Here is a 27,248-nt window from a genome sequence, read left to right as displayed (position 1 = left end):
TGATGAGGGCAATGAATGTACAAATGTGCTTTACACAATTGATGTATGTATGGATTGTGATAAGAGTTGTATGAGCCCCTAATAAAACAATTAAAAAAAATTTTTAAGTTAAATGTGTACCCACCATATAACTTAGCAATTGGATTTCTAGGTATCTACCAAGAAAAATAAAAATATATGACCATATGTAGACTTGTATGTGATTGTCCATGGCAGCCTTATTCATAAGGGACCCGAACTAGAACCTCCAATGTGTGTTAACTGCTGAATGGAAAAACAAAATTTGGGATGGTCTTGCAAAACTACTATTCAATAATAAAAAGGAGCAAACTACTGGTGCCAGCTACACCTTGAATGAACATCAAAAAACTATAAAAATATTTTTACACTTACAAAATGTAAAAACCCCAAATCCACTGCTATTTAGTCATTCTGACCCATAGCAAACCTGTGTAGAATTCCCAAGGCTGTCGGCCAGTGACATCATTTTTCCTCCAAGGAACTGGTGGATTTGAACTGTTTATCTTGCAGTTAACTGTCCAATGTTTAACCAAAGTCCCACCAAGTTTCTATTGGTGGGAGCAGGGATGATGATAAAGGAGTGTCAGGAAAGTAATAGATGTTTTCTACAATTCAATAGTGGTGATGGTGGTACAATGTATACATTTAATATGATTGAACTGTAAACATATTTCTAATTCAAAAAGTGAATTATATGGTATGTGTGCTATACCTCAATAAAACCTCTGGAAAAAAGGGGGGGAAATTCTATACCATAAACGAAAATAATGATATTATCAGTAGAATTACCTTATGTCCCATAGGGATGATTTTATGCTATACTCTAATGAAATGATAATGTCTCTAAAGTACACCAGGGACATATGTACATCATAGGTATATAAATAGATTTTCAGCTCTCCTTTGATCACAGTCCTAATATAAGAACAATTAGCTCTTGTGATATGGCTCTGCTCAGGACCCACCCTCATTAGAACATCAAATGGTTAATAGTGAAGAAATCAGATGGTGCCGGGCTATCAGAAAAAGTAATGTCTGGGTTCATAAAGTCTTGTCTCAAAATAAGTAGGTATCTAAGTGAGGAGTCAGCTAAGCCCAAGGATTATAAGGATTGTGTGATCCAAGGACTATAAATAATAAAATCCAAACCCAAGGAGGGAACGGTACCAGGATCTTAATTCTAAACATCTAGTTTGTGAAACATTATGGATGATAGTGGAATACAAAAATCCATTTGTAGGATCCCTACATGGATAGTCTCCGGTGAATCCCCACTAATCATAGTCTAGGAATGTGAATAGCCTTAATATCAGGCTGGAATGTCACACCTTGTCATTCACTCTCCCTTTTGATCTATTTTTAATTTATTCTTTTAAAAATATATATTAATTTTTATCACTTTTATCGGGGGCTCGTACAGCTCTTATCACAATCCCTACATACATCCATTCTGTCAAGCACACTTGTACATACGTTTTACCATCATCATTTTCAAAACATTTTCTTTCTACTTGAGCCCTTCATATCAGCTTTTTTTTCTTCCCTCCCCCACTCTCCCTCCCTCATGAACCCTTGATAATTTATAAATTATTTTTTCATGTCTTACACTGAGTGATGTCTCCCTTCACCCCCTGAGAGGGGATTATATGTAGATCACTGTGTTCAGTACCCCGTCTCCCCGCACCTTCCCCTTACCCTCCTGTTATTGCTACTCTCATTATTAGCCCTGAGGAGTTTATCTGTCCTGGATTCCCTGTGTTTCCAGCTCTTATCTGTACCCTTGTACATGCTCTGGTCGAGCCAGATTTGTAAGGTAGAACTGGGATCATGATGGGGGGGGGGTGGCGGAAGCATTAAAGAACTAGAGGAAAGTTGTATGTTTTGTCAGTGTTATACTGCACCATGACTGGCTAGTCTCTTCCTTATGACCCTTCTGTGAGGGGATGTCCAATTGTCTACAGATAGGCTTTGGCTCTCCACTCCGCACTCCCCCCCTCCTTCACTATGGTAAGATTTTTTGTTCTGATGATGCCTTATACCTGATCCCTTCAACACCTCGTGATCACACAGGCTGGTGTGCTTCTTCCATGTGGGCTTTGTTGCTTCTGAGCTAGTTGGCCACTTGTTTACCTTCAACCCTTTAAGACCCCAGATGCTATATCTTTTGATAGCCGGGCACCATAAGCTTTCTTCACCACATTTGCTTATGCACCCATTTTGTCTTCAGCGATTGTGTTGGGAAGGTAAGCATCACAGAATGCCAGGTTTTTAGAACAAAGTATCCTTGCATCAAGGGAGTACTTAAGTCAATGCCCAAATGTCCATCTGCTACCTTAATACTTAACATATTATGTACATAGATTTCCCTATTGTTGTATATAAATATATTTACATATGTACATGCCTGCAATTTGGACCTCTATAAATGTCCTTTGCCTCCTAGTTCTTTCCTCTATTTTCTTTTACTTTCCTCTTGCCCCACTATCATAACCACCCTTCATTCAGGTTTCAGTAATTTCACTCGGCTACATTGCCCTTGATCAAGCCCCACCAGGCATCCTATACCACCCTCCTCACCATCAATTTTAGATCACTAGTTGTTGTCTTGTCCCTGGGTTGGATGACACCAAACCCTGCCTCCCCCTTTCCTTTGTACCCCCCAGAACCTTTGGTCCCATTGTTTTCTCCTCTAGATTGCTTATCCCACCTATATTATCTACATGCAGAGACAATAATAAGCACAAAACAAGACAAAGTAAAACAAAGCAACAACAACAAGAAAAAAACAAACAATGAAAACAAAAGGAAAGTCTATAAAAAGTTCCAGGTCTATTTGTTGACCTTTTAAAAAATATTTTCTGCTTTCTTTTCAACTGAGGGTTTTCTCTGTTTTATTGGTCATTGATACTGGGTCTTTTTCGATTTTTTGTCTTTGTTTTGTATGTTTTCTGTACAGGCAAGTCAGTGGGGTTACATATGAAGCTACAAACTGGATTAATAATATCCTGGGGCCACGACTGAAGGGGAAGGTGGGGGAAAGTCAACAGCAATGGATATAAGAAGATAGAAACTGTTCCAAAGTTGACTGCGGTGATGATTTCACAACCCTTAATATAATTGAACTATTAAATGGTTTGATATGTTAATTATAACTCAATAAAGCTAATTTCTAAAAATAAAATTTTTTTTTTAAAGAATCAGATTAACAGAGAAAGAAAGGGAATGACAACCTTGGAACCCAAGAGAATGATTCTATACTGCCCTTTGGGTCACTGCGCATTGGATTTGACTTAATGGCAGTGAGTCATATGATACCAATCCTTCCACTATTTGCTTTCATTTCAGTGCTAATGAACTAGAAGGATCCATGTCATAAAATAAGTGAAAAGCCATCTTGAATAATCAAGACTTTGCTGCCAGATTGTGTGCTTATAAATGGACCTGTGCATTTCAAACCCACATTTTTCATGGGTCAAGTGTATATCCTCCATCTGCTAATGGTCAGACACACACACACACGAAGAGAAAGAGGGATTAAAGTTAGATTGAGTTCCTGGAAATCAAGCAGACGTCTCCACTGTCTTCCGATGATCAGGCATCAGTAGCCCCACTTCATTGATGAGGCAGTCGAGGCTCAGCAATCAAACAGCTGACTGAGATTCATGTAAGCCACCAGCGGTAGAGAGGAAGCTTCAGATCCTCCAAGAGCTCCGAATAGAGCTCACTCTTCTAAGCAATTGTCGACCCTCTATCCCTGCACTTCACGGCGTAACTCTCCAGCTCATCTCATACAGCATTCATGTGGTTTGATTCATTACATTTAATTTCTCATATGAATCATCCCCAACACTGTCCTCGTCTCAGGAGTCACAGAAAGGGGCATGTGGATTGTGCGCCACTGAAACAGAAGAGAGTGCTTTTTCAGCCATTAATTGCAATCCACTGGTGGAAACGCTACATGGGGTGCATTCGTGTCAGACAATGTGGATAAAGGATGGCCCTCCCCAGAGCCTCGATGTCTCTATGCACAAGAGAGGTTACAGCTACACAGTGCTGTGTCTCTGTCTTTGACTGCGGCGGAAGCTGCCATCTGCATGAACGCATGAGGAAAGAAGCCGAGAGTGATGAAAAGCTACTGTCACGAACATACTACACCTTTTAAGCCATGAGAAATCCATTCAATGAATCGATTGAAGTCTGAAATCTAATTAAACCTAAAAAAGGCATCAACCTGAAATGCTAGTAAGTTCCCACTTAAATTGTATACAAGGGAGCTCAGCTGGGCATGCCTTTAATAATGCATTACCTAAAGTATTTTCTGCATTCGTTAAAGCTGAACAGCAGCATGACATGAATTACTTCCACATTCTCCTTCGGATACAGATATCCTCCCATAGCCAGCCTGTATGGCCACTGTCCCTGTCCCAGTCAAGGTAAGTGAGATGTGGTTCTCTAGGGCTACGATCAGGGGTTCTAAAAAAGGAAGCTCAAACTTTAGCATTGAACTATGTGTACTTTTTTATTCAGAAAAAAAAAACAATGAAGTTGAATGGGTGCTATTCTAATTACAGGCACCCTATATTTAAAATTATCTGAATGCACAACACTAATAGTGCAGAAGGCCAAACTACTTTCTAGAAACTAATTTCATTTGGCTGCATTCAAACTGAAACACATCTTCAGGTAGGCTTGGCTGCTCTGGGTCCTAAAATAGTCATTTTATCCTCTTGAGACACTGCAAACAAGGCAGCCAGTTCCAGAAGCTGTGTTCTATATGGAGGGTGGGAGCAGTTACAGGCCAGGGGACATGCAGGGAAATTTTTATAAGTCATATGCAAGTGACTGTGTTATAGATAGAAGGTTATGTCGTGAACCCCCACCGTAAGGTTTGCTATCCTGGCCCCTACACTTGTGGGTATAATCCTATTTAGAAACATGGCTCTGAAGTGATTAGGCATTGTGTGTATTTCTCTGACAGTCTATACAAGAAAGAACAAGAATTAAAACAATCTAGACCATTTGAGAATCAATTGGACCTTTCTGCCCCTATGGAGTGAAGAGCCCCAGGCAAACTCAACTCGGTACCAAGAAAACATCTCAAGGCAGTTTCCCGGCTGCCAGCAGATGCAGTGCATCCACTGATGTTGGAGTTTCATGTAGGAGAGACACATGCAGGAAAAACATATAGAAAAACTCTGCCCACCTAAACTGTGCCCGGTGCTATACTGAGTCAAGGCTCCATCAGGGAGTGGCTTCCACAGAGAATCATTCTCCCCACTTCACCTTACATGCTCCCCTCCCCTTAGCTCCACAGCCGGGAGACCTGACACCAGCAGGACACCGGTATGATTATTCCCTGAGTCACAGAGCTAGCTCCTCCCCTCTTTGTTCAGAATCCTTAGAGTCAAGGACAACAGCCAAAGCCTGCAGGCTGCACCAAAGTGATGAGATCTCTACTCAAAGCCACAAGAGGAGCTAGAAGTTCCTCAGCTCTGATGACAGGACCAAGTGACCAAAATCTCGAGAAAGAGAAATATAGAGACCCCATTTCAGTTGCTAAAGATTGAGCCAAAGGCAAAATTCTGGCAGGTAGTCTTGTTCATAACTTCTGAGACATGAAATAGGCCGTCAGAAGGGAAAGGGAACACAGAAAACTTACGATACAGAACTATGGGTCAATCTAAGTGGGGATTAGGAGTCAGAGGAGCACCTAACTATGAAGGAGAAAGACAGCCTACCTCACATATGCCCTGTAGCCCTCTGTGGTGCACACGCGCTCGAGAAATCCCAGGGAACTAAGATATCCGTGCTGCATTTTTGCATAAAAACCAAACACGGCACCATGGAACCTCACGGCAAAATATAAGGAGTCTGAGAACTATATTGCTACAATTACTGATACCAATTAAGTCAACTGCCAACTAGACAGTAGTACTATTATATGCAGATTTAGGTTACAATGACAATGTGTCATATTGGGATTTGGGCTACCGCCACCACCAAGTCTCTGAGAGTCCATTTTTCTCAGTGCCCCACTCCCTGCTCCAGCTGAAGAACCTCTACTGTAATAAAACAGCGAGCACCCTTGCTGGACTGCCACTAACTCACTTACTAATCACAGAGCAGCTGGCACTTGTTGGATACCCATGATGTATATTTTAATTAACTTCTTAGCAAACCCCCCATGCACTATGGCCAGCAGCCTTTCCAGGAAATATAATGACTACTTTTATCTATCATCTCTCCCAACCGAAGGCCATTCCCAAAGCTTTGCTTTCCAGCGTCTGGTGAGGCAGGTTCCCTATGTGAATAATGTCAGAGGAACCGCATCCCACCCTGCAATGGGCATCAGGAGGGAACCCTCCAAGATCAAAGGAGGGTTGTTGGCAGGTCACAGTCAATGCCCAGCAGAGGCTGAGCCTTCCTTCCTTGAGAACACAGTCACTGACCTTTCAGATACTCTCCGGTGATGAAATGGGTTATGTGTTAGGCTGTGAACTACAAGGTCAGCAGTTTGAAGCCACCAAATGCTCCATGAGAGATCACTGCAGCTGCCTGATCCCATAAAGAGGCACAGTGTCCAAAACCCACAGGGGCAGTTCTACTCTGTCCTATCAGGTCGCTATGAATCAGAATCAATTTGAGGCAGTGAGTGTGGTTTGGGGTTTTGTTTTGTGTTTGTTTGGGGGGGGGGGGTTGAATTTACATGCTTCTTAACCATGAGGAGCAACTGTAGGAGAACAGTGGGAAGGAGGCAGAGGAGAAGAGAATTCCACGTGTAGGAAATTAAAATGCACGACAAAAGGCATCCCATGAACAACTCATTTTTGCTAAGTTGCTGTAACTATGTATAGGTGACCTTCATCTGGGTTAGTTGTCTCTAAGACTGGCTTCTTTGATTCTTCATCTCCTCCATCAAAGACCAGCTTCCCAAGACCCTCCCTTGGCCCAGTCCCTTCTCCCTGTATGTCTTCAGTCCTTCCATGGTTCTATCTCTGGGAAAGTCAATAAAGGCTCCCTCTTTCAGGTTCTTCCGAGGCCAGCTCCCTGTGGTCTATGTGAAAGTAAGGTACCGAATATGGAAACATACGTACAGTTACTCATGGTCATTGTCCACACGGTCGATGGAGTCATGGCACATCAGGCAGGCGGGGTCCTGAGGAGTTATCCAGCCTACCTCTGGTCTAATCTTAATGTGCATACAATGTTTTAGGGAGATCCTTTTAAAAGGCAGCTTCAAGTTCAACAGATCAATTTCTAGCAAGCTCCTAGAACACACTGAGGCTGCTGTTCCTCCCGACAAGGATCTAAGACGAGTATACATCTCTTTTGAAATGCACATTTGTAAAGAAAAATACCAAATACAAATTAAGTACATTCTTATACCCTACTCTCCCAAAAGCTCAGCGAGCTAGGCCCAGGGACAGCATGACCATGTGGGAGGGTTAAAATACATGAATGTACAAAGTGTCATGGAAGCAAAAGGAATAAGCACCACATCTTCCTTGGGGTGGGGGGGGAGGTAGGGTAGAGGGGAGGAAAGGTGAATGTAGTTTGACAGAGAAAGTGACACTGAAGGTAGGCCTGTCTTGAAGAAGAAATGGGTATCTTGCTTGCTAGAAGGAAGGTCGAGGAGGCTGGGCACTGCAGTACTAGAAATCCAGCACCAAAGGCACAGCAGTTTGTGGCAGGAATGAACGGGCTAGCCTGAGGAAAGGGGACTGGTTCGGCATAGATAGAGTATGTGTAGAAGCTTAGTAAGAAGACCCTGAAACAGTAGGCTGGCGCCAGGTTTATATAGCATTCTAAATAATAAATCATTCTTGCCAAGCACAACAGGAAGGGAATTGGCCTCAACCCTATAGGTTAATATGGCTTGACATTCTTAATAGAATATGAAATATTCACCTTGTCACTAGATTAAGTCGTCGGAAAATATCAGAGTTCTTATTACACCAAGAGAAAAGTCTACTCCAGGCAAATGAATCAGGAAAAAACGATGGTAGCTAAGTCTGCATTAGCAACACAAAGCCAACTGTGGTCCAGCTGATGCCAACTCACAGCGATCCTATAGGACAGGGAGAAGTGCCCCCATGACTGTAACATTTACAGGAGAATGAAGGCCCATCTTTCTCCTGCTGGTGGTGGTTTAGAACTGCTGGCCTTGCAGTTAGCAGCCCAATATCTAACCACTATGGCACGAGGGCTCTTCGCGGTAAGTTAAACAAGTCTAAACTCTCAGGCTTCACAAATGGATGACACTGAATATGTTGGCTTTTCTTCTTGGTATCATAAGAAAAAAGTCTATCCTACTCCTGAATGCATTTCATCGATGAGAAAATGCATCCATGCGTCAAAGCCTCCTCCTTCGGTGCTCTCCGTGGTACACTGAAATGAGAGACTGTTGGGGTCAAACCCCAAGGGGAGAAGCTCTGACCTGACTTTTCCAGGACTGTGTTTGACCACCTAGCAAGAGTTCCCTCAGCCCACACAGATGCCCGAGTCAGAATACATGACTGAGGCCAAGTGAAGGCGAGAGTCTAGTTGGCATCGGTGCGTCTCCGTCAGCAAGGCTGTAGAGCGAGTCTGCATGTAAAGAGGGATTCTGCATGATCCAGAAGGTAGAGTGTGGAAGGTGGTGAGATGAAAACCAGAAAGCCTGATTTCCAGCTATGGCGATTCCTGGTGAGAGGAGCTCACTGCAAACAATCTGCAGAGCCTGGGAAGAAGAGCTGGCTGACACCAAGTCAGAAGGAGACCAGGCCCTAGACAAGCCATATTTACCAGTCTCCCTGCCGAGGATTCCACAAAGGGCCCCAGGGGTTCAATCAGACTACCAGAATGCTCTCTGGCTTTTTAAATCATTTTACTGGGGGCTCTTACAGCTCTTATCACAATCTATACATCCATTGTATCAAGCACATTTGCACATCCGTTGCCATCATCCTTTTCAAAACATTTTCTTTCTACTTGAAATTCTCTTTTGAGTCCAATTCAGTAGGGTTTCTGCCCCTGCCATGCCAATGCTGTTCTCAAGACCACCTCTGTGGATGCCAGGTCCCTTGTTCTTTCCTGTCAGACTGATTTCAACAAATAACACTGGGCACGGCAGAAGAAAAGAAGGGCGAACTAAAAGAACGGTCAAGAGAAATGATCAAAACTGAAATACAAAGTGGAAAAACAAAAACAAACTAACACGGAGGGGAAAAACCAGAGCCAAGCCCTGAGATGATATCATTCAGCTTAACACGCATTTAACTCGAGTCCAAAAGAAAAGAGAGAGATTAAAGCACAAAATATATATAAGGGGACTTCAAAAAGTTCATGGAAAATATGGAACTAAAAGATACTGGAAATGTTCCATGGAATTTCTGAAGCGCCCTTGTCTTTGAAGGACTAATGTCTAAGACTGTCCCAAAGTTCATGAAAGAAAATAAACCACAGGCCCAAGCAGCTCAGAGCAGCTCAAGCAGAATAGAGGAAAGGACAGTGCACGGAGCACCTGCAATGAAACAGAGAGACAAGTCGAAGGTAGCTTGGCTGGCGGTAGGAAAGGGGAGAAAAACATCACATGTAGAGAAATAGAACAGACTTCTTGCAGAAATAATGAAATTTAAAAACAGTAGAGTGACATCTTTAAGAATCCTTAATATATTAAAAGGAAAAGCAAAAGCATCAGTCTAGAATTCTTTATCCTAGAGACTCTTTATCCAGTTAAGAAATGTAGTCCATTTTATTTTTATCTTGATATTATTTTCTTCTCTTTCATTTTGGTTTTGGTTTTTATTGTTTCTGTTAGGTTTCACAGTTTATGAAGTGCAGAAGGAGTGGGTGCACAGAGACAATAACGGATGCAATGGTTTGCCGGGACCAGGGGGCTGGGGGGAGGGGCATTAGCGAGCAAACAATGACTGTGGGAGGAGGGAGGAACATTCTAGCTGATGGTGACGATGTATATACAACTGTTTTGAAAAGGGATTTAACTATAGAAATGTAAGGGTTTTGAATTTTATATCAAGGAAACCACTCTTTAAAAAGAAACCAGACATGCCCTTTGGTTATCACAGGTGCAAGAGGCAAGGTACGTGCTTCTGGGCACCGAGTTTATGTGAACGTGGTGGGAGAGCTTGGGAAAGGACACCAAGGGTGGCAGTAAACATGAAGAGGGTAAGCAATGGCCCTGAAATATCCACGGAGAGGTGGTTGGGAAATGTTCTGTTGGACATAATTTTGCCACAATTGAATGAAAAATAATTAGATGAATAACCATGAGTACAAGGAAGAAGAAAATGTCCTAAAATTGATTGTGAGTAAAGATTGTACAACTCTTCTTGATATGATTGAACTATTTAATTGCATGATATGTGGATGAAGTGCCAATTAAACTTAAAAATTTTTAAAAGAAGAAATAGATTCAGTAGCCTCGCTATCTGGAAAATGGATTATTCTAGATGTAGTTGGATTAAAATTTAACACCTTATCCTTTGATCTCCCTATTGAACCCTTTAAACATGTTCTAGTTTTTAATATGTTCTACTTTCTTTTAGATTGAGGTCTTTTTAAATTTTATTTTGTTATTGTTGATGGATTTGGTGAGGTTGTATGCTTTTTCTGTGTATGAAATCTAGGATAAGTAAATCTATGAAGACAAATAACTGGATTAATGGTTTCTTAGGGCTACGGCCAGGGAGGCTCGGGGGGAATGGGGAGCTAATAACGATGAGTACAAGAAAGAAGACAATGTTCTGAAATAGTTGTGGTGATCACACCGCTATTTTTAATATGACTGAACTATTGAATTGTATGATACAAATCATGTCAAATAAATTTTTTTTTTTAAAGAAAGCCATTCAGGTAGAATGAAGCAGGGCATCAGAAGGAACATTTGGATTTAGACAGGCCAATGGAGAGACATAGAGGAGTTATCTTCTTACTCTCTCCTTTTTCCTCCAGACCTAATCAACGCAACTCCCTGTGGAGTTCAAGCAGCGAGTCTTTAATACACAAACGACTGAGGTAAAAGCTGTGCACAACGGAAAGGAGCACAGAACCTAAAACGGAAGGCTGTCATCAGAGTGGGAGCCCAGGAAGAGTGCCAACTACAAAGTACGCAGCAAAAAATGTGGCGAACGATGACCCTCTTTATCACTGATAAATGCTATTAGGATGGCTGGTTAACTGCTGGTAATAAAATAAGTGAGACCCATACTTGACAAGTCAATCCATGTTCCTTTCTCTCATTTTCAAGAGTGGGCAGAGCGAGGGGGTAAGTATAAGATCATTCATTATTTCACAAAGGAAATATCTGTTTGTTGAGTGCCTACTGCGTTCGGGGCACAATGCTAGGGGGTAGGGACTCTGGGGAGTGTAGTCGACTGAGAACATAAAGAAAAAGCACAGACACGAAACTTTCAGGAGCTTGTGGAGCCCGGGATGAGGAAGCCCTGTCCTGTGTAAAACAAATTTCAGATGGACTAAAGAAAAACTTTTCAATTTATCGCCCAAAGTAAAATATAGTCAGGGAAAGAACGAGATCTGCATACAAAGGCAAAACTGATATATCAAAATTCTCTGAACACTTAAGACTGAATTAAACCTTGGATCTAAGGTGTGGCAAAGACCACCACCAGTTTGCTGAAGGGAGGGCCTGAAATAGAAACAGTGGGGCATCCAGAAAAGTGAAAATTGGCAGATGGAGGGCAATCTTCCTTCCTCGCTGGCAAAGAGTAGGAAGACAGTCATCCAGGTAAGACCATAGGCAAAGGGAACACAGAAGGGGATGCAGGCAGGAGAAACAAAAGTCCTCTTTCTATGTGGACATCAGGTAAAGCCCTCTCCACCTCCCTCCCAGCCTATCCCCCATCCCCCGGGCAGCTTTCATGGACTGCTGTAATGTGAGGAATGTACCATCCGAGCAAAAACACCCGTGTGGCCCCACACCATTCACCAGTCATTCTGGTTTAAAGTGGTGACTCAGTGCACACAGGCCAGCCCCCTTCCCCCTGTAATCCCAACCCCAATCACTTCCTAAACCTCCTCCCTTTCTAGAGTCATTACTCAAGACACCATCTCTCTCCCAGCTGGCCTCTAAATTCCAGATCCTGTAAACAACCCTCACAATCAAACCACACAGAGAGAATTTGGTTTGGTGCCACTTAACGAGAGGCAGGAACGCGTAGTGATTAAGAACCTAGACTCCGGAGCCATAGGCCTCGATTCAAATCCCAGCGCCATCACCTATTAACGCTGTGGTATAAGGAGAGTTACTCAGCCTCCCCATGCCTCAGTTTCATCATCTGTAAAGTGGGGGTCGTGATACTAGGAACACATCTTCATAGGGACTTTTGAGGATGAAATTGCTTCAAGTATGAGTCGAACACTGTCAATGTTTGCTACTATAACTGGGGCTGTTGCTTTGTTGTGGTGGTTACTGCTGCTACTGTGACTACCCCCAATTCTAATCCTACTCCCCTACTCCTACACCGGCTACTACTACTACTACTAGGATTACTTTGACTATTTTGTTTGTGATTATTGCTAGCTGACATTGAGTTAGCTCCAACTCTAGGTTTATGTGCAACAGAAAGAACAGTTGCCCAGTCCTGCCCCATTGTTTGGATGTTTGGAGCTGTGACTTAGAAGGGCATCGCCTCCAGTCCTGCCTCTTCCATTATAATATGCAGATTAGGAAGTCTTCAGTATCTCCTTCAGAGAAGTTATATTTCCAAAGACAAACATGTCAAATTCTTCTATCATCTCAAAGTCTTAACTGAATCTCTCTCCTCCCTTTAAGTTCCCAACTTTCTCCCTCATCCGATAGAGAAGGCGTGCCACATGTCTCATAAAATAATGATAGCTATTAGAATCATTCTCAAGGGAATTTCAGGTAGACAATATTTTGACTGACATGCCATCTACTGACAGTCTCAGTTAAACCAGGGAAAAACAGAAGGCGGAATAGCAACAGTGGTCAGGACATGGTAGACCTAGAGCAGCAATATGTCATACCATATACTCCAGGGCAGCGGTTCTCAACCTTCCTAATGCCGTGACCCTTTAATACAGTTCCTCATGTTGTGGTGACCCCCCGACCATAAAATTATTTTAGTTGCTACTTCACAACTGTAATTTTGCTACTGTTATGAATCGGGCCCACAGGTTGAGAACCACTGCTATAGAGGGGAAACTGCCGAGCTGTCAGATCAAAATAGCTGAAAAGATTACTAGTAAACCTGAGGATCTTTTTTTAAAAGAAGAAGAGCTCGAGCGAAAACATAATTATCAAACTTTCAGAGCATAGATTTCCCTAGGCCCCACTAAAAGCTGGGCACTGAGGAAGGGATTGGAGCTACAATGTTAAACAAAAACAAGACACAATCACTAACTTCAAAGACCCGAGTGTCTGGTGGCAGTGGGGGCAAAGAAGGAGATAATTACTGCAGTGTGACTGTTGCCATGAAAATACTGAGTGCTTGGTACATGTGGGCTCTCTGAGGTGTTTACTAGGCATCTCCATTTGATAGGCAAGGAGCCTGTAGCAGAGAGGGGTCACCACTAGAAGGGGTGGAGCTAAGAGTCAAACCCAGACAGTCTGGCCTCAGCTGCTGTGCTCTCAAACTATGCTTTGGTGACCAAAGACCAGTATGGACAACCTGCCCTTGAATGTGCCCCTGAAGACCCCAAAAGTCTTTCCGGCAAGAGGTGGCTCAGTAGGATATGGACTGGAGTGACCTTCCACGCACGCAGGTCCCGACTATCTTTGAGATAAAAATAAATCCAGGAAGCAATCGGTAAAGATGATTCATAATAGTTGCCTCAACTTGATATTCTATTCCCACTTGATTTATGGAAGTCTTTGTTTGGAAGAAAAGGTATGGAGATTTTAAAATATGAATGTTAGGAGAGGCAAACACAATCTCTCAGCCCATTGAGAAGGGACCTGGAGAGTTGACTAAGAATGGTGCCTAAAGAGGTGAGCTAATGCCAATGTCAAGCAGCTAGAAGCCTTTCCAATGCTAGGTTACCTAATAAGAGTTCCCCGACGAGGGGGGGGGGGGGATGAGGGCAAACTGTAGATTACAGGACCCTCACAGTTTCCATTTGAAAGCCCTGCCTTGGGTAGGTTACCACCCACCTCTACTGACCTCTGCCTCCTTAAGCCCTCCTCCCCACCATGCCTTTCTGTTCATTGAAAGACAGACGAGCAAAGAAATAATAGGTGCAAATTTTACTTTCCAAACTGTCATTGTCATGATTAGCTACCATGTTGGAGTTTACAGTGTGCCTGTTCCTATGTTCAGTGCTTCAGGATCTGATCTAATTTAATACCTTCAACAGCCCAAGAAGTAAGAACCATAGTACCCACGGCTGTTGCGTTGATTCCGATGCAGTGGCCCTAGATGCCGTCTCTGAGACTGCAAATCTTTGTGGGAGCAGACGACTTGTGTAATCAGCATGGGGACCACATCAGACCTCCTCTGGCATCCCTATTGCCATGAGGCAGAGGTCAGACATGCCTCCTCCCTCCATCCATCATTACCCTATTCTGACACTAGCCTGTCTTCCTTTGTCATTCTACTTCACCCCTGGCTTCCATAATTCATTGCAGTAACCCCATCCAACTCAATCCTCACGATTTAAGGGAGCTGGGAGGTTATAAGTCAATCTCACAGGATGCCACAAGTTAGGATCAGAAAACATTAAGGATACAGTCATTGCTCTACAGCAACACCTCTCTCCTCATAGGTCCCTTGGCCCCTGCCCTGTGGGCCAGGAAGCCAGCCCACTGCCCTACCTCGCTGCCTCACAGTCTGTGTGACACTTCAGTTCTGTCTCATGGTCTCCTTGCCTCAGCCTCTGGTGCCTCTGGTCCCAGCCTCTGCCACTTCAGACAACAGACAGAGAGAGATCTTGAATGTGCTGCACCAGTGGCTGTTCTTCCAAGGCCCTGGAATTTCTCAGTTCCTGCAGAGGTGGCTCATCCGGACAGCCAGTGCAATGCCCATCTCCTCTTATCAGTGTTACAGACACCCTATTTGCATAGGCTCACCCAACCGTTTGGTAAGAGAGAGAGAGACAAGAATAGGAGAGTCATATTAAGAACTTTTGTGCCACCTGGGATAATCACATAATCTGTTGTCAATTTGAAACTTAAGAGTGAAGGGGTGGGGTTTAGCCTGGTAATCAGCTTGATGACCTCATTTGGAGGTGCTAAGGAGATAAAAAGCTCATTGGAGCTGAGACACACGCTCACTCCCTGGGAGACATTGCAGCTGACAAGACACATGAAGCTACGCTAGTGCCTTGAGCTGGAGGAGCCACGTGGAGACCTCTGGCAGCACTGAAATGCTTACATCGCCACTAGATCCACCAGACTTTCAACCCACTAGCTGGTGGTCTCCCTGAATTCAGCGTCATTGCATGTGTTTCATGAGTCTGAAGAGGAATTTATAGATTGGTTTCAGACATATGGGCTAATATCAGACTTATGGACTTGATCTGGACTGAGCTGGGATGTTTTCTTAATGTACAATTACTCTTTATATAAAGCTCTTTCTTATACATGAGTGTATCTATGAATTTGTTTCTATAGTCTATCTGGACTAACACACCACCAGACAGCCTCGTCTTTCTCCTGTAAGTACTATGATTAGCTCTATGCTAAGACCTTGGGGGTTAAATAACTGGCACGTTGGCATGAGTAGTATGAAGGAACGTTAGCCCCTGCAGCTGGTACTAAACCCCATCTGACATGGCTGGGACTTAGGGAAAGAACTGGAGAGGAATGCAGACATGATCTGGTGACAAGATTCTGTTTCGAGTTTTTCATTCAACACAGGAAAAAAATGAGACCAATGTGATTTGACCAAACCTTTCATTTTTCCACCATAGTCCCTGTGGTGGTGAATTTTATATGGCTAGACTAGGGTACGAAGTTGTTTGATCGAACACTGGATGAGTTGCTATCCCCAAGTAATTCTACATGTTTACATCATTTGAAAGTACAGCAGATGACCTCCCACTATATGGTCCACATCAAGAAATCGGTTGAGGCCTTAAAAGCAAAAAGAAATTCCCTGAAGGAATATCCTGCCTCCACACTATAACTAGACCTTTTGCCAATGCACTCTTACCCTTCACTCTTCTTAACACCGACTTGGACTTATCAGCCTCTCCCTCACACACACCCTATGTCACCCTCTCCATCACACAAACCAATTCCTGGAAGTAGATTTCGATGTATCTATCTATGTATCTGTGAACTTTTGAAGCCCCCTTGCATACCACTGGTTCTGTTTTCCTAGAGGTCAATAAGAGATGCCCTACCTCTTAATGTTCTTACCTTAAGTTCAGAGCTGTTCTAGAGCCTTCCCTCCCCAGGCCACTGCTTCCCAGGCCAGGCCGTCTGCCTGCCTACCCTGTCAGTCACCTACGGTTTTGTTAGCTCTTCAACAAACAGCTAGCAACAACAAGAAGATAAGAAGCTGCCCCTTTCTGAGGGCCACGATCCGTTGATCCTCATATGACCCCTATGAAATAAGTATTATTATCATCCCCATTTTAGAGATGAGAACACTATCCCAAAGAAGTTTAGTTCCCCAAAGTCACACAACTAGTACGTAGCAAGCTCTTAGACAGTAAGCTGCCTTAAGAAAGGATAAATTCTGATTAGCAGCACCTGGCCTACTGATTCTCCTTTATATTCTCCTTATGCTCCTGCAGCCCCATTCTCTAGCCCACGGTGCTGCTAGGTGTGCTGCACATGTCACCAAGGCCGCACCTGCCACCCTGCCTCACAACTTGAGGCTAAGCGTGATTCCAAGCCTGGCCTAATGCAAAGCCAGCAGGTGGTAGAGCTGGTTTGTATCATCTAGCAGATGTGTGGACTACCTGTCCAGACAGAGATCTACCTTACCTTCTCTATTAGCCTAAAAGCCCGTGCAATCGATGCCTACGTGCAGGAAGGCATTCACGCCCCTCTGCATTCCAGCCCCAATAGGTCCCCATTTGGTAAGAAACAGCAGCCACGACCAGGGTCCCTATCTCTCGGGGATCAGCAGAGATGCATGAGCTTGCCTGGCGGGACCTGAGAGCATCATAACTTAAGCAGTGTTGAGGGCAAGCTGGGTGAGATTCCTGAGATAGTTGAAATTAACCCATAACTCACTGGCCACCATGGGAAATTCTAGCACTTTGCACACGTTGCTTCCATAGCTGGAAACGAAATTAGGAACATGATCATCAGATTTCTAATTTGGAACTTTGGACATGCAATGTCAATTTTAATGAGTCCTGGCAGAGGAGGCTCATTACAGCACTCAGCTCCCCTAAAGTAAAACACAAGACCTAAGAATTAAGCAGAAAATTCTCAATATCTCAGCTCCTTAACACACAGAAAAACCATCCAAGCAAGAATACCCATATTCCTTGGGGTCTTGTTATGCCGGCAAACATTTGAGAAGAGGCTAAGAGGGAAATAAAATAAACAGACCCGTCAGGTCCAAACTTAAAGGTTTGGGCCTCATGTGGATAGCAATTTTTTAGGGTCAATTGGAACTGTCATTTCAAGAAATATATATCTGTGTTGATGGCCAATTTCATCTGTTCTATGATATCCAACTGAGGGTCCCCTGACACAGTAGGTTGCTGGCTTCAAATCTTACCTCATTGTTAAGTGGACTGAAGGATGGTGCCATCAGTCCACCCACTGGCCAGGCTCCTTTAAAATGGAAAGCTACAAAGTTCATCTTTCATTTTCTGTTCTAAACCTCATTCAGAGTGAATTTTCTAGAATTTGTGGCAGTCAATCAATTTGTAGAGATAGTTTCGCAGTCTGTTCCTTCCATCTTTACCCTTTGAGTCACTGTATGAATGACTACCAGAGACCCAGGAGGTAATTTCCACAGCCAGCTCCCACATCTAAACCAGTTGCTGTAAGTCAACTCTGACTCATGATATAATAATAGTTTTCCAGAACTTTCTTCTTCAAAAGGAGACTGGAGCCTCCATCCTTTGGATCATCTACTTGAGAGGAATGCATTTAGACTCAGGACTAAGCTCTTCTCAGACTGACATCCAGGGGGAGAAAGTGATTCTCCCTCTGCAGCATAAAGTTAGATGTAAAGAGAAACTTAAAAGATATTTTCTCTTGCTGTGCGTTCTTACAGCAGAAAGCTTAGGGAACAGGGACCACGTCCAGAGTCAAGGTCACGCCACCAGACCCTGAGTGTGAATGTGGTGAACTTCCTCATATAGACCAAGGAGCATCAGCATAGAGCACAAAAGATAACCTAAAGTGTTTCTCCCTTTTAAATCAAGAAATTATGCTTAAAAACAAACAAAACTATTCTTATGAGCCTTAAATTGGGCCATTTAGCTCAGAGAGTTCATCTTCCTTCCTAAATTCAACCACTGAAAATGAAATGGCCATTGTGGACAAAGAATGAAGAACCAGATGTTTCTAAGACGCAGGTGTGAAAGGTAAAGCCTATACCCGCCGTTCCTACTCAAGAAGGCCAGGGTCAGAATTTACCACTCCCAGGGAAGACCTAGCTGTGATTTTGTCACATGTCCTTGTATACACCTCCCTTGAGAAGCACATCACTTTAAGGGGTCACTCCAGAGGTTCATCCTCAGAGTAAACGTTCATGATCTCTCACTCACATTTGCCTTAAAGCTTGAACTGAGAGGAAGGAGAGGGTCTAGATCTGATCAAGATGACAACAGTCTTGACAGACATGTTGTCTGGCTTCTCCTCTGTGGTAAATATGACTGTGGGTGGTGGACAAATATATACAATAAATAAGGTACAAGAAGTAACCCATATTAATGAAATGGAATGGTTATTATTGTTATTGGGTTATGAATGAAAATATGAAGTCCAGAGTCAACGAGCAATAAAATCATTAATTATTTATTATTTTTTAAAAATTATTTATTCTTCAACAAATATGAAAATCCTTCTACTAATTGTTAAAGATACAAAAATGAGTTTGACATATTTCTTCCAATAGGAAAGAAACTTAAAAAACAGATCTCCATGAATCAATGGCTTAATGCAGCAATAGACATGTGGAGCTTTTTTAGGGTAACAAAGAGAATGATCCCTGATTGAATGGAAGAAGGATGGTGTTAGGAAAAGCTTCCTAGATGTGACCTATGGAGCAAAATTGGGGATTAGGAATATTCTAGTCAAGGACACCAATATGAACAAAGACATACAGAAAAAAATGGCAGGGTATGTATACTTAACTGTCAAGTCAACCAGTGACAATAAAGAGAAAAATGAAAGTCAGGGACTAGTTCAGAAACTTTAACTCATAGTGACTTTATATGGCAGTGTAGAACTACCCCTAAGGGTTCTTAGACAGTAACTCTCTACATAAGTAGAAAGCATCCTCTTATACCAATGAGTAAATATATTGTGTATTGTATTTAATAATTTATAGAATTTTCAATTCTTTCATTTTTGATCTTTCATATCCCACATTATTATGTTAATGTGTTCTTTTATACACAAGCAATAATATTCATAATAGATGTTTTATATCTTCATTTTCTAATTTCAAAAAAAAATAATAATAAGGTACAAGAAGACAGCCATTCTAAATTAAAAAGTCAGGTGACAGTCTATACTCCCTCTTGCAACAATCAATGGTTAGTAATTATGGACCAGGAGCCAGGAGACTGGAGCCAGCAGGCCTGTCTGGGAGTCGGGAATTTTTTAAAGCCTGATGACACTGGAGAAGCCCTGTTAGGAGGAGATGCTTCCCAAGAAATCCATGAATGCAAATGTACACCTAGAAGAGCGAGAGCATGCTGTGCTCATATGAGACACTGGTGACACCTCCCTAAATCATGAGTCCAGACCCATTTATTCAACGGTTCTTTGAGCAGGTCAAAAGTCAACAGCCTTCTAGCCAAGCTCACTTTTTAAAACAAGACCACTCCTTGGCCTCCTAGTTCGACAGAACCTCCTTTCCAGCAGTCTCCAACCTTGCCATTAAAACAGGATGATCTATGACGATCAATGAAGTAATTAAGGGTAAATCAAAGCAATGACTTGGCACTCCTTTTAATAGCCATATGGAATTTTTGGCTTCAAGAAGTACACCGGAACAAATGTAAACACGAGTTTAAATAAGGCTTCACTTTCATATCTATAGGTTAACAGGGAGCACCAGGATGCTGAGTCTCATCACTATCATTGTAACAGCAATGTTCGTTGGTGGTTTTAGTTGTGTCAAATCATCTCTGATTCATGATGACCTTTAGTATAACAGAACAAAACATTACTCAGCCCTTGTGCCACATCTGTGACCTTTAGTATGTTTGAACCCATTTGTGAGAGTTAGATGTTGTGTCAACTTGTCACACATATGGGTGGAGTACAATCTATCAATTAGGTCACAGCCTAATGATTCTCATTGGGGGTGTGGCCTATTTATAAGAGCCCTAGTGGGGAACTGGCTTCTCTCTTTCCCCTCTTCTTCCTTAGATTCTGTATGTAGCTTCTGGGGTCAGTGATCCACTGGGAATTGTTGGTGCCCCCCTGCCTCGTTCCTGCAGTCCTTGGATCCGTGCAACTCTGTACCCAACGGCCTGGGATCTCCCAGCTTCTCACGTCGCCTCCTGCTTCATTGACTGGCAGCTGTGAGAGTCCAGAGGAATCTCTAGGATGGGCTAACATCGAACCCATGGACTTGAGTTGGACTATGCTGAACCACTTCCTTGGTATAAATTTATTTTTTTATATAAAGCCCTTGAGTATTCATACATGAGTGTCACTGGCTTCATTTCTCTAGAAAACACAACCTAACACCATTTTTGTGACTGATGTGTCAATGCATCTCACAGAAGGTTTCCCTTATCTTGGCTGATCCTCTCCTTTACTAAACACAATGTCCTCTTCGAGCAACTAGAGTTTTTTGATGATGTGTCCTAAGTGAGCAAGGTGAGCACTCATGATCTTTTCTTCTCATGAGCACTCTGGTTTGACAGCTTTGAAGACTGACTTGTTTGTTGCTCTGGAGACCCAGGATTGATACCCTAGTCTTCAGCAACAACACAAGTCAAATGCAGCTAATCCTTCTTGTTTCTTCCTCTTGGCATTGCCCAACTTTCAGGTGCATATCAGATGACTGAAAAGATGACAAGTGACCATCGCTTGAGCAACTGAGGTGCTAAGGTCGTGAGCACCTTCGCCATCAAAATAAGAGCATTGTTTTTAAGAACTTTAAACGGATCTCTTGTTACAGATTTACCCAGTGGGATATGCCATTTTCGTTCTTGACTGCAGCTTCCTTGGGCAAAGAGCAGGCAACATTAGATGCAACAATATGCACCCAGTTCATCCCTGATATGAGTCTTTATCTTCTGGGAACGACTGAGATGAAGTATATGACCCAATGAGGCACCGGTGGACTCAGGACTAGGATGAAGTCAAGAACATGCCTAGAGTACAAAACTCAAGTAGGCACTGACGCTCAGGGCCATGCAAGAGACTAGCTTGAGGGACGTGGATTTGGTTTGCAACTGCAAAGCTAACCTGTCACTTGGTATGGCCTGGAGTGAGGAGGAAAACACCACCGCCAGCAGCAAGCAGGCCCATCTGAGAGCAGCCTTCAGAAATGCAGAGCGACTGAGGAAATCCTCTCGAACAAAGACTCCAGGCCAACCATAAGTTTATGGGACAAAAAAAAAGCTATGGGGCCGCTCAGGAGGAGGATCTGCTTATCCATGTGCAGCAAGTACATGAATAATTGTTGGTAAGCGCTAACATTTGTAAACATGTTCATTTAATCTTCAAAACTACACTCTGTAAGCAGCAGGGGTGGGATGATTGTTCTCATTACAGAGATCAGAAAACTCCCGCAGACGTTGGTTAAATTGCCTAAGTTCTGAGACTTAGTAAATGGTAATACTGGCCTCTGTTATCAACCCGTCAGTTATTTTAACTCTATCGCCCCACATATATGAGGGGGATTCAAAAAGTGTGTGGGAAAATGCCATTACTCTCTCATTCCATTTTTTCCATGTGCTTTTTGAAGCCCTGGCACCAAGATGTCATGTCTAAGAAAAGAAAATCAAGACACGGTAGCTTGTCCTAAGTTCATCAGAAACCACTCCAAACTTAACCTTCTGTGAAGCCGTAAGGCATACAGCTTCAAAAGAACCTTCTGCACCTCGGCATCGCCTGAAGATGCTGCTGAGAGGCCCAGAGGCATGAATCGCCTCCCTCTTAAGGAGAGGAAGACACTAAAGTTCCAAACTTTGCCTCAGTCCCTTTGCAGTCAGCCACCCCTTGCTTCTTCCCACCAGACAGGAAGGGATTTAATAAGTCACACCACTGACCTCCACATGCCCGTGAAGCTGAACATGGTGCTCACGCAGCGTGGCAGGGGCGGTGGTTTGAGTCCATCCAGGCGCATGAGCAGAGCTGGGACGCCAAAGAGCACCAAGTACTTCACATAGAAAAAGAGCACGTGGGCCAACGCCAACCCTCCTGAAAGACAAAGGGGCCGTTCAACACACCACGAGATGAGGAGTGACGTTCCCTAACTGTGGGATCCCCTGGCCCTGCTTCTGCACTTACCCGTAAAAAGACACCCCGTGGTCGTTTTCACCAATGAGATATTTGGATTAACGAATACTGCAATCTTCTTGATGAATGTTGACAGACAACGGCATGCTTAGCAGTTACACTTTTAGCCATACCAAACCAAAACCATACTCCCTGCCAGCCTGTCAATTTCCACTCAGAGCAGCCCTGGAGGGCGGATTAGAACTTTCCCTGTGGGTTTCCATGGCTGTGCACCTTTACACGAACAGCCAGCCTCATCTTTCCATAAGTTGAAGAGCAACTTGTGGGTCAGAACCAATGACCTTGTGGTTAGCAGCACAATGTGTAACCCACTACACCACCAGAGCTCGTTAATGATACTAGGAAGGAAAGGACATGATAGATGATAGATATATAGATAGATAGATAGATAGATAGATAGATAGATAGATGATAGATAGATAGATAGATAGATAGATAGATAGATGATAGATAGATAGATAGATAGATATTTTTTGAAATCATTTGAAAGGAAAACTTTTTTCACCCCCCTTCAAAATCCTTGATGAGGGTCCTGTCCTACAAGGGACCAGACTCTAAGTGGGAGTTGCCTTTTCCCAGGTACACAGAGGGCCCCATGGGCCCCACTTCTCTCCTGCTGGGCTTTAGGGCCTTGTATCCACTACCACTTCTTGGACTTCCTATTCAGCAGCTTCAACTTCCTTGCCCTTAGAGGAGAGCCCAAGTCCAGGCAGGTTCTGGTATTGTTGATATCTCCACAGGGAAAGAGGGGCCAGATTTCAACCCAGTGCTCCAAGACGTGAATGCAACATATCAGTATGAATCAGGGAACCAACAGAGAGGTCTGAGGGGCTGGCCTCAAACCCAACTACAAGGACAGACCCCACTTACAGCAGAAGAAGTCACGTCAGAGGACAGCACTGAAGCTACAGCTCAGAGAGAGGGACATGCCTGGTCAGAGCGCACAGGAGCAAAGGAAGGGGGAGGGAGAGAGAGTGGAGCACATCCTGGCCCACCAAGCCCTGAGGATGATATTCCCGCTCAGAGCAGCCAAAGCACAGAGAGGACCATAGGGCTGGCCCCACTACAAGACACAACGTCCCTCACTGACCCATAGCACTACGGGGGGCAACACTGGAGACACAGTGCGGGAATTGCGCCCAGTCGGACCCCACCACATTGAGGTGAAATACTAAGAGTGTCCGATAGAACAGCAAGGGGAACAGAGCAATAAAGTTGCCAGGGAATACCAAAAATAGACTGTGGGGCTAGGGCATGGCACCCCAGCAGACTAGATGGGAAAACACTCCTAAAAGTCAACAAACGGACCTTGAACTATTTACAGGCTGTTCTTTTTTTTGTTGTTGTCATTGGTGCTTTTGTTGTTGTTTTGTTTTTTCTTTAGTTGCTTTATCTTTCTCGGTCTTGTTTTTCGTGCATATTATTATCTCTGCAGGTCTATCTAGATAAGATAGAAGGGATAAACAATCTGGAGAAGAAAACAACAGGACCTATCGTCTGGGGGACATGGGAGAGGGGGAGAAGAGGGAAAGGAAGTGGGTGTTAACAAACCCAGGGACAAGGGAACAACATGATCCAAAATTGATGGCGAGCAGGGTATAGGAGGCCTGGTAGGGCTTGATCCAGGGCAATGTAACTGAGAGAAATTCCTGAACCCCAAATGAAAGCTGAACATGATAATGGGACAAGAGGAAAGTAAAATGAAATAGAGTAAAGAGCTAGGAGGCAAAGGGCATTTATGGAGGTCTAAATACAGGTATGTACATATGTAAATATATTTATATATGAGGATGGCAAAATAGATCTATGGGCATATATTTATAAGTTTAGTATTTAGTATTTATAGGTTTAGTAGCAGATAGACATTGGGCCTCTACTCAAGTACTCCCTCAATGCAAGAACACTTCGTTCTATTAAACTGGCATTCTATGACGCTCACCTTCCCAACACAATTGGTGAAGGCAAAGCGGGTGCATAGCAAATGTGGTGAAGAAAGCTGATGATGCCCAGCTATCAAAAGATATAGCGTCTGGGGTCTTAAGATAAACACGCGGCCATCTAGCTGGGAAGCAACAAAGCCCACATGGAAGAAGCACATTAAAGAACAAAAAAAATCATATTGTGAATGAGGGGGAGTGCAGGATGGAGATCCAAAGCCCATCTGTAGGCAACTAGACATCCCTTACAGAAGGGTCACTGGGAGGAGATGAGCTAGTCAGGCTGCAGTATAGCAACAATGAAACACACAACTTTCCTCTAGTTCTTTGAGGTTTCCTCTCCCCCACTATCATGACCCTAATTCTACCTTACAAATCTGGCTAGACCAGAGCATGTACACGGGTACGGATAAGAGCTGGAAACACAAGGAATCCAGCACAGATAAACCCCTCCGGACCAATAATGAGAGTAGCAATACCAAGCGACTAAGGGGAAGAAACTAGGGGAGAAAGGGTGAACCGATCACAAGGATCTACATATAACCCCTTCCCTGGAGGACAGACACCAGAAAAGTGGATAAAGGGAGACATCGGTCAGTGTAAGACATGAAAAACTAATAATAATTTATAAATTATCAAGGGTTCATGAGGTGGGGGGGGGGAATGAGCAGCTGATACTAAGAGCTCAAGTAGAAATAAAATGTTTTGAGAATCATGATGGCAACAAATGTGCCTGACACAACGGATAGATGGATGGATGGATGGTGATAACAATTGTACGAGAATGCCCCCAGCTTGTTTGTGTAGTGTAGACCATGGCAGGGCCAGACCTCCGGACTGAGTCAGGCACCCTGCTCCTACATCTGCTCCAGGACCTAGAGGAGCTAGAGGCAAAGCAGGCAGCCTTGAACGTCTGAGTGGAGGAGGGCTTGTTCTCTCTCTCCAAGGCTCGTTACACCACAGGTCCCAAAGTCGGTAGGACCTCTGCAGTGTGCCTCCAGTACGGTGCCCCATTGTTGCATTTGTACCCGTGACATGCAGGACAGACTTCAGAAGTTATGAGTGGCGAGAGCCATCGCCCAGATCCCAGAGGAGTAGGGACCCCATGAACCAGCTCTCTGAAGGTGCAAGGGCCTTCCCAAGACTCCAGAGCCAGAGCCCTCTGAAGCACCTGGAGACCCTCTGAACTGGTTTGGGATCCTAGTTCCTCCCAGTCTGCGACAGGCCCATGCCAACTTGAAAGAAAGCCTGCAGCTGTCTGGATACACAGCCAGCCTCCAGATTTGCATCAAGTGGCATCAGAGCCAGTTCCAGGAACTCCAAAAGAAACTTAGGGAAAGGTATGAGGGGCCGGCCCCAATCCCAACTACTACATGGACACCTGCCTCTTCCTCCCCCCCCCCCAAATAATTTAAATTTCAAAGGCCTGCATTGAATTTGCAGCTCCAGGAGAGGGACATATCTGATCGGAGCACACAGGAGCAGATGAAGGGGGAAGAGGAGAGAGTGGAGCACATCCTGGCCCACCAGGCCTTGAGGAGATGTTCCCGATTAGAGCAGCCAGTCCACAGAGAGGACCACATGGCCAGCCACACTATGAGACATGATGTCCCTCACTGACCCATAGCCCTACAGAGGACAATACCTGAGACACAGTGTGGGAATTGCGCCCAATCTGATCCCGCCACACCGAGGCAAAACACTAAGGGGGTGCAACAGAACAGCAAGGGAACAGAGCGGCAAGGTCCACAGGGAATGCTGAAGGTGGACTTTGGGGCCAGGGCATGGTGCCACAACAGACTGGACTGGAAAACACTCCTAAAGGGCTGCAAACAGTCCTTGAACTAACTACAAGCTTTTCTTTCTTATTGTGTTGTTGTTGTTTTTGTCATTGGTTTGTTGGTTTTTTGTTGTACATTGTTGCTTGGTTTTGCTCTCTTGTTTTTGTGCATGTTATTATGTCTGCAGGTCTGTCTAAATAAGATAGGCTGGATGAACAATCTGGAGGAGAAAACAATGGGAGTGACAGTTCCAGGGGGACATGGGAGAGGGGGATGTGGGGGGAAAGGTAGTGGTGTTAACAAACCCAGGGACAAGGGAACAAGTGATCCAAATCTGTGGTGAGGAGGGTGTAGGAGGCCTGGTAGGGTGTGATCAAGGGTAATGTAACCAAGAGGAATGACCGAATCCCAAGTGAAGAGTGAGCATGATAGTGAGACAAGAGGAAAGTCAAAAGAAATAGAGAAAAGAGCTAGGAGGCAAAGGACACTTATAGAGATCTAAATAAATGCATGCACATATGTAAATATATTTATATATGAAGATGGGGAAATAGATCAATGTGCATATATTTATAGGCTCAGTATTAAGGTAGCAGAAGGACATTGGGCCTCCACTCAAGTACTCCCTCAATACAAGAATACTTTTGAGTTAGTTAGTTTATTGTGCCAACCTGGCCGATAAACACACGTTGGATTAATTGAAGGGCGGAAGGATAAATGGCTTGGTGAGCCTCGCCTTTCTAGTTCTCAGGTCCCTTGCTTTGTGGTGGTCGCAGCTGCCTTAGCCGTTCCCTGCTTCAGCTTGCAAGGCTGACTTCCTGCAAGATACCCCCAAGGAGAAGCCACATGGACCTACCCCGATGCATCCCTGAGTGCTGGAGCAGCCGTGTGGAGACCCCTGCCAGT

At 43.8% G+C, this 27,248-nt stretch overlaps 1 protein-coding gene across 1 annotated transcript in view; it reads right to left on the bottom strand.

The window, feature by feature from the left end:
- HHAT (hedgehog acyltransferase) overlaps positions 1-27,248 on the bottom strand; it is a 417,968-nt gene that overhangs the window by 227,650 nt on the left and 163,070 nt on the right. The window contains exon 8 of the mRNA XM_004700138.2: positions 22,375-22,525. Coding sequence (XP_004700195.1) covers positions 22,375-22,525 — 151 coding nt within the window. The remainder of the gene's footprint in view (positions 1-22,374; positions 22,526-27,248) is intronic.

This window comes from Echinops telfairi, unplaced genomic scaffold (genome assembly GCF_000313985.2).
Source record: "Echinops telfairi isolate 266 unplaced genomic scaffold, ASM31398v2 ScPeMD7_7424;HRSCAF=8462, whole genome shotgun sequence".
Taxonomy (NCBI): Eukaryota; Metazoa; Chordata; class Mammalia; order Afrosoricida; family Tenrecidae; genus Echinops; species Echinops telfairi.
This window is presented reverse-complemented; position numbering and strand designations above follow the sequence as displayed.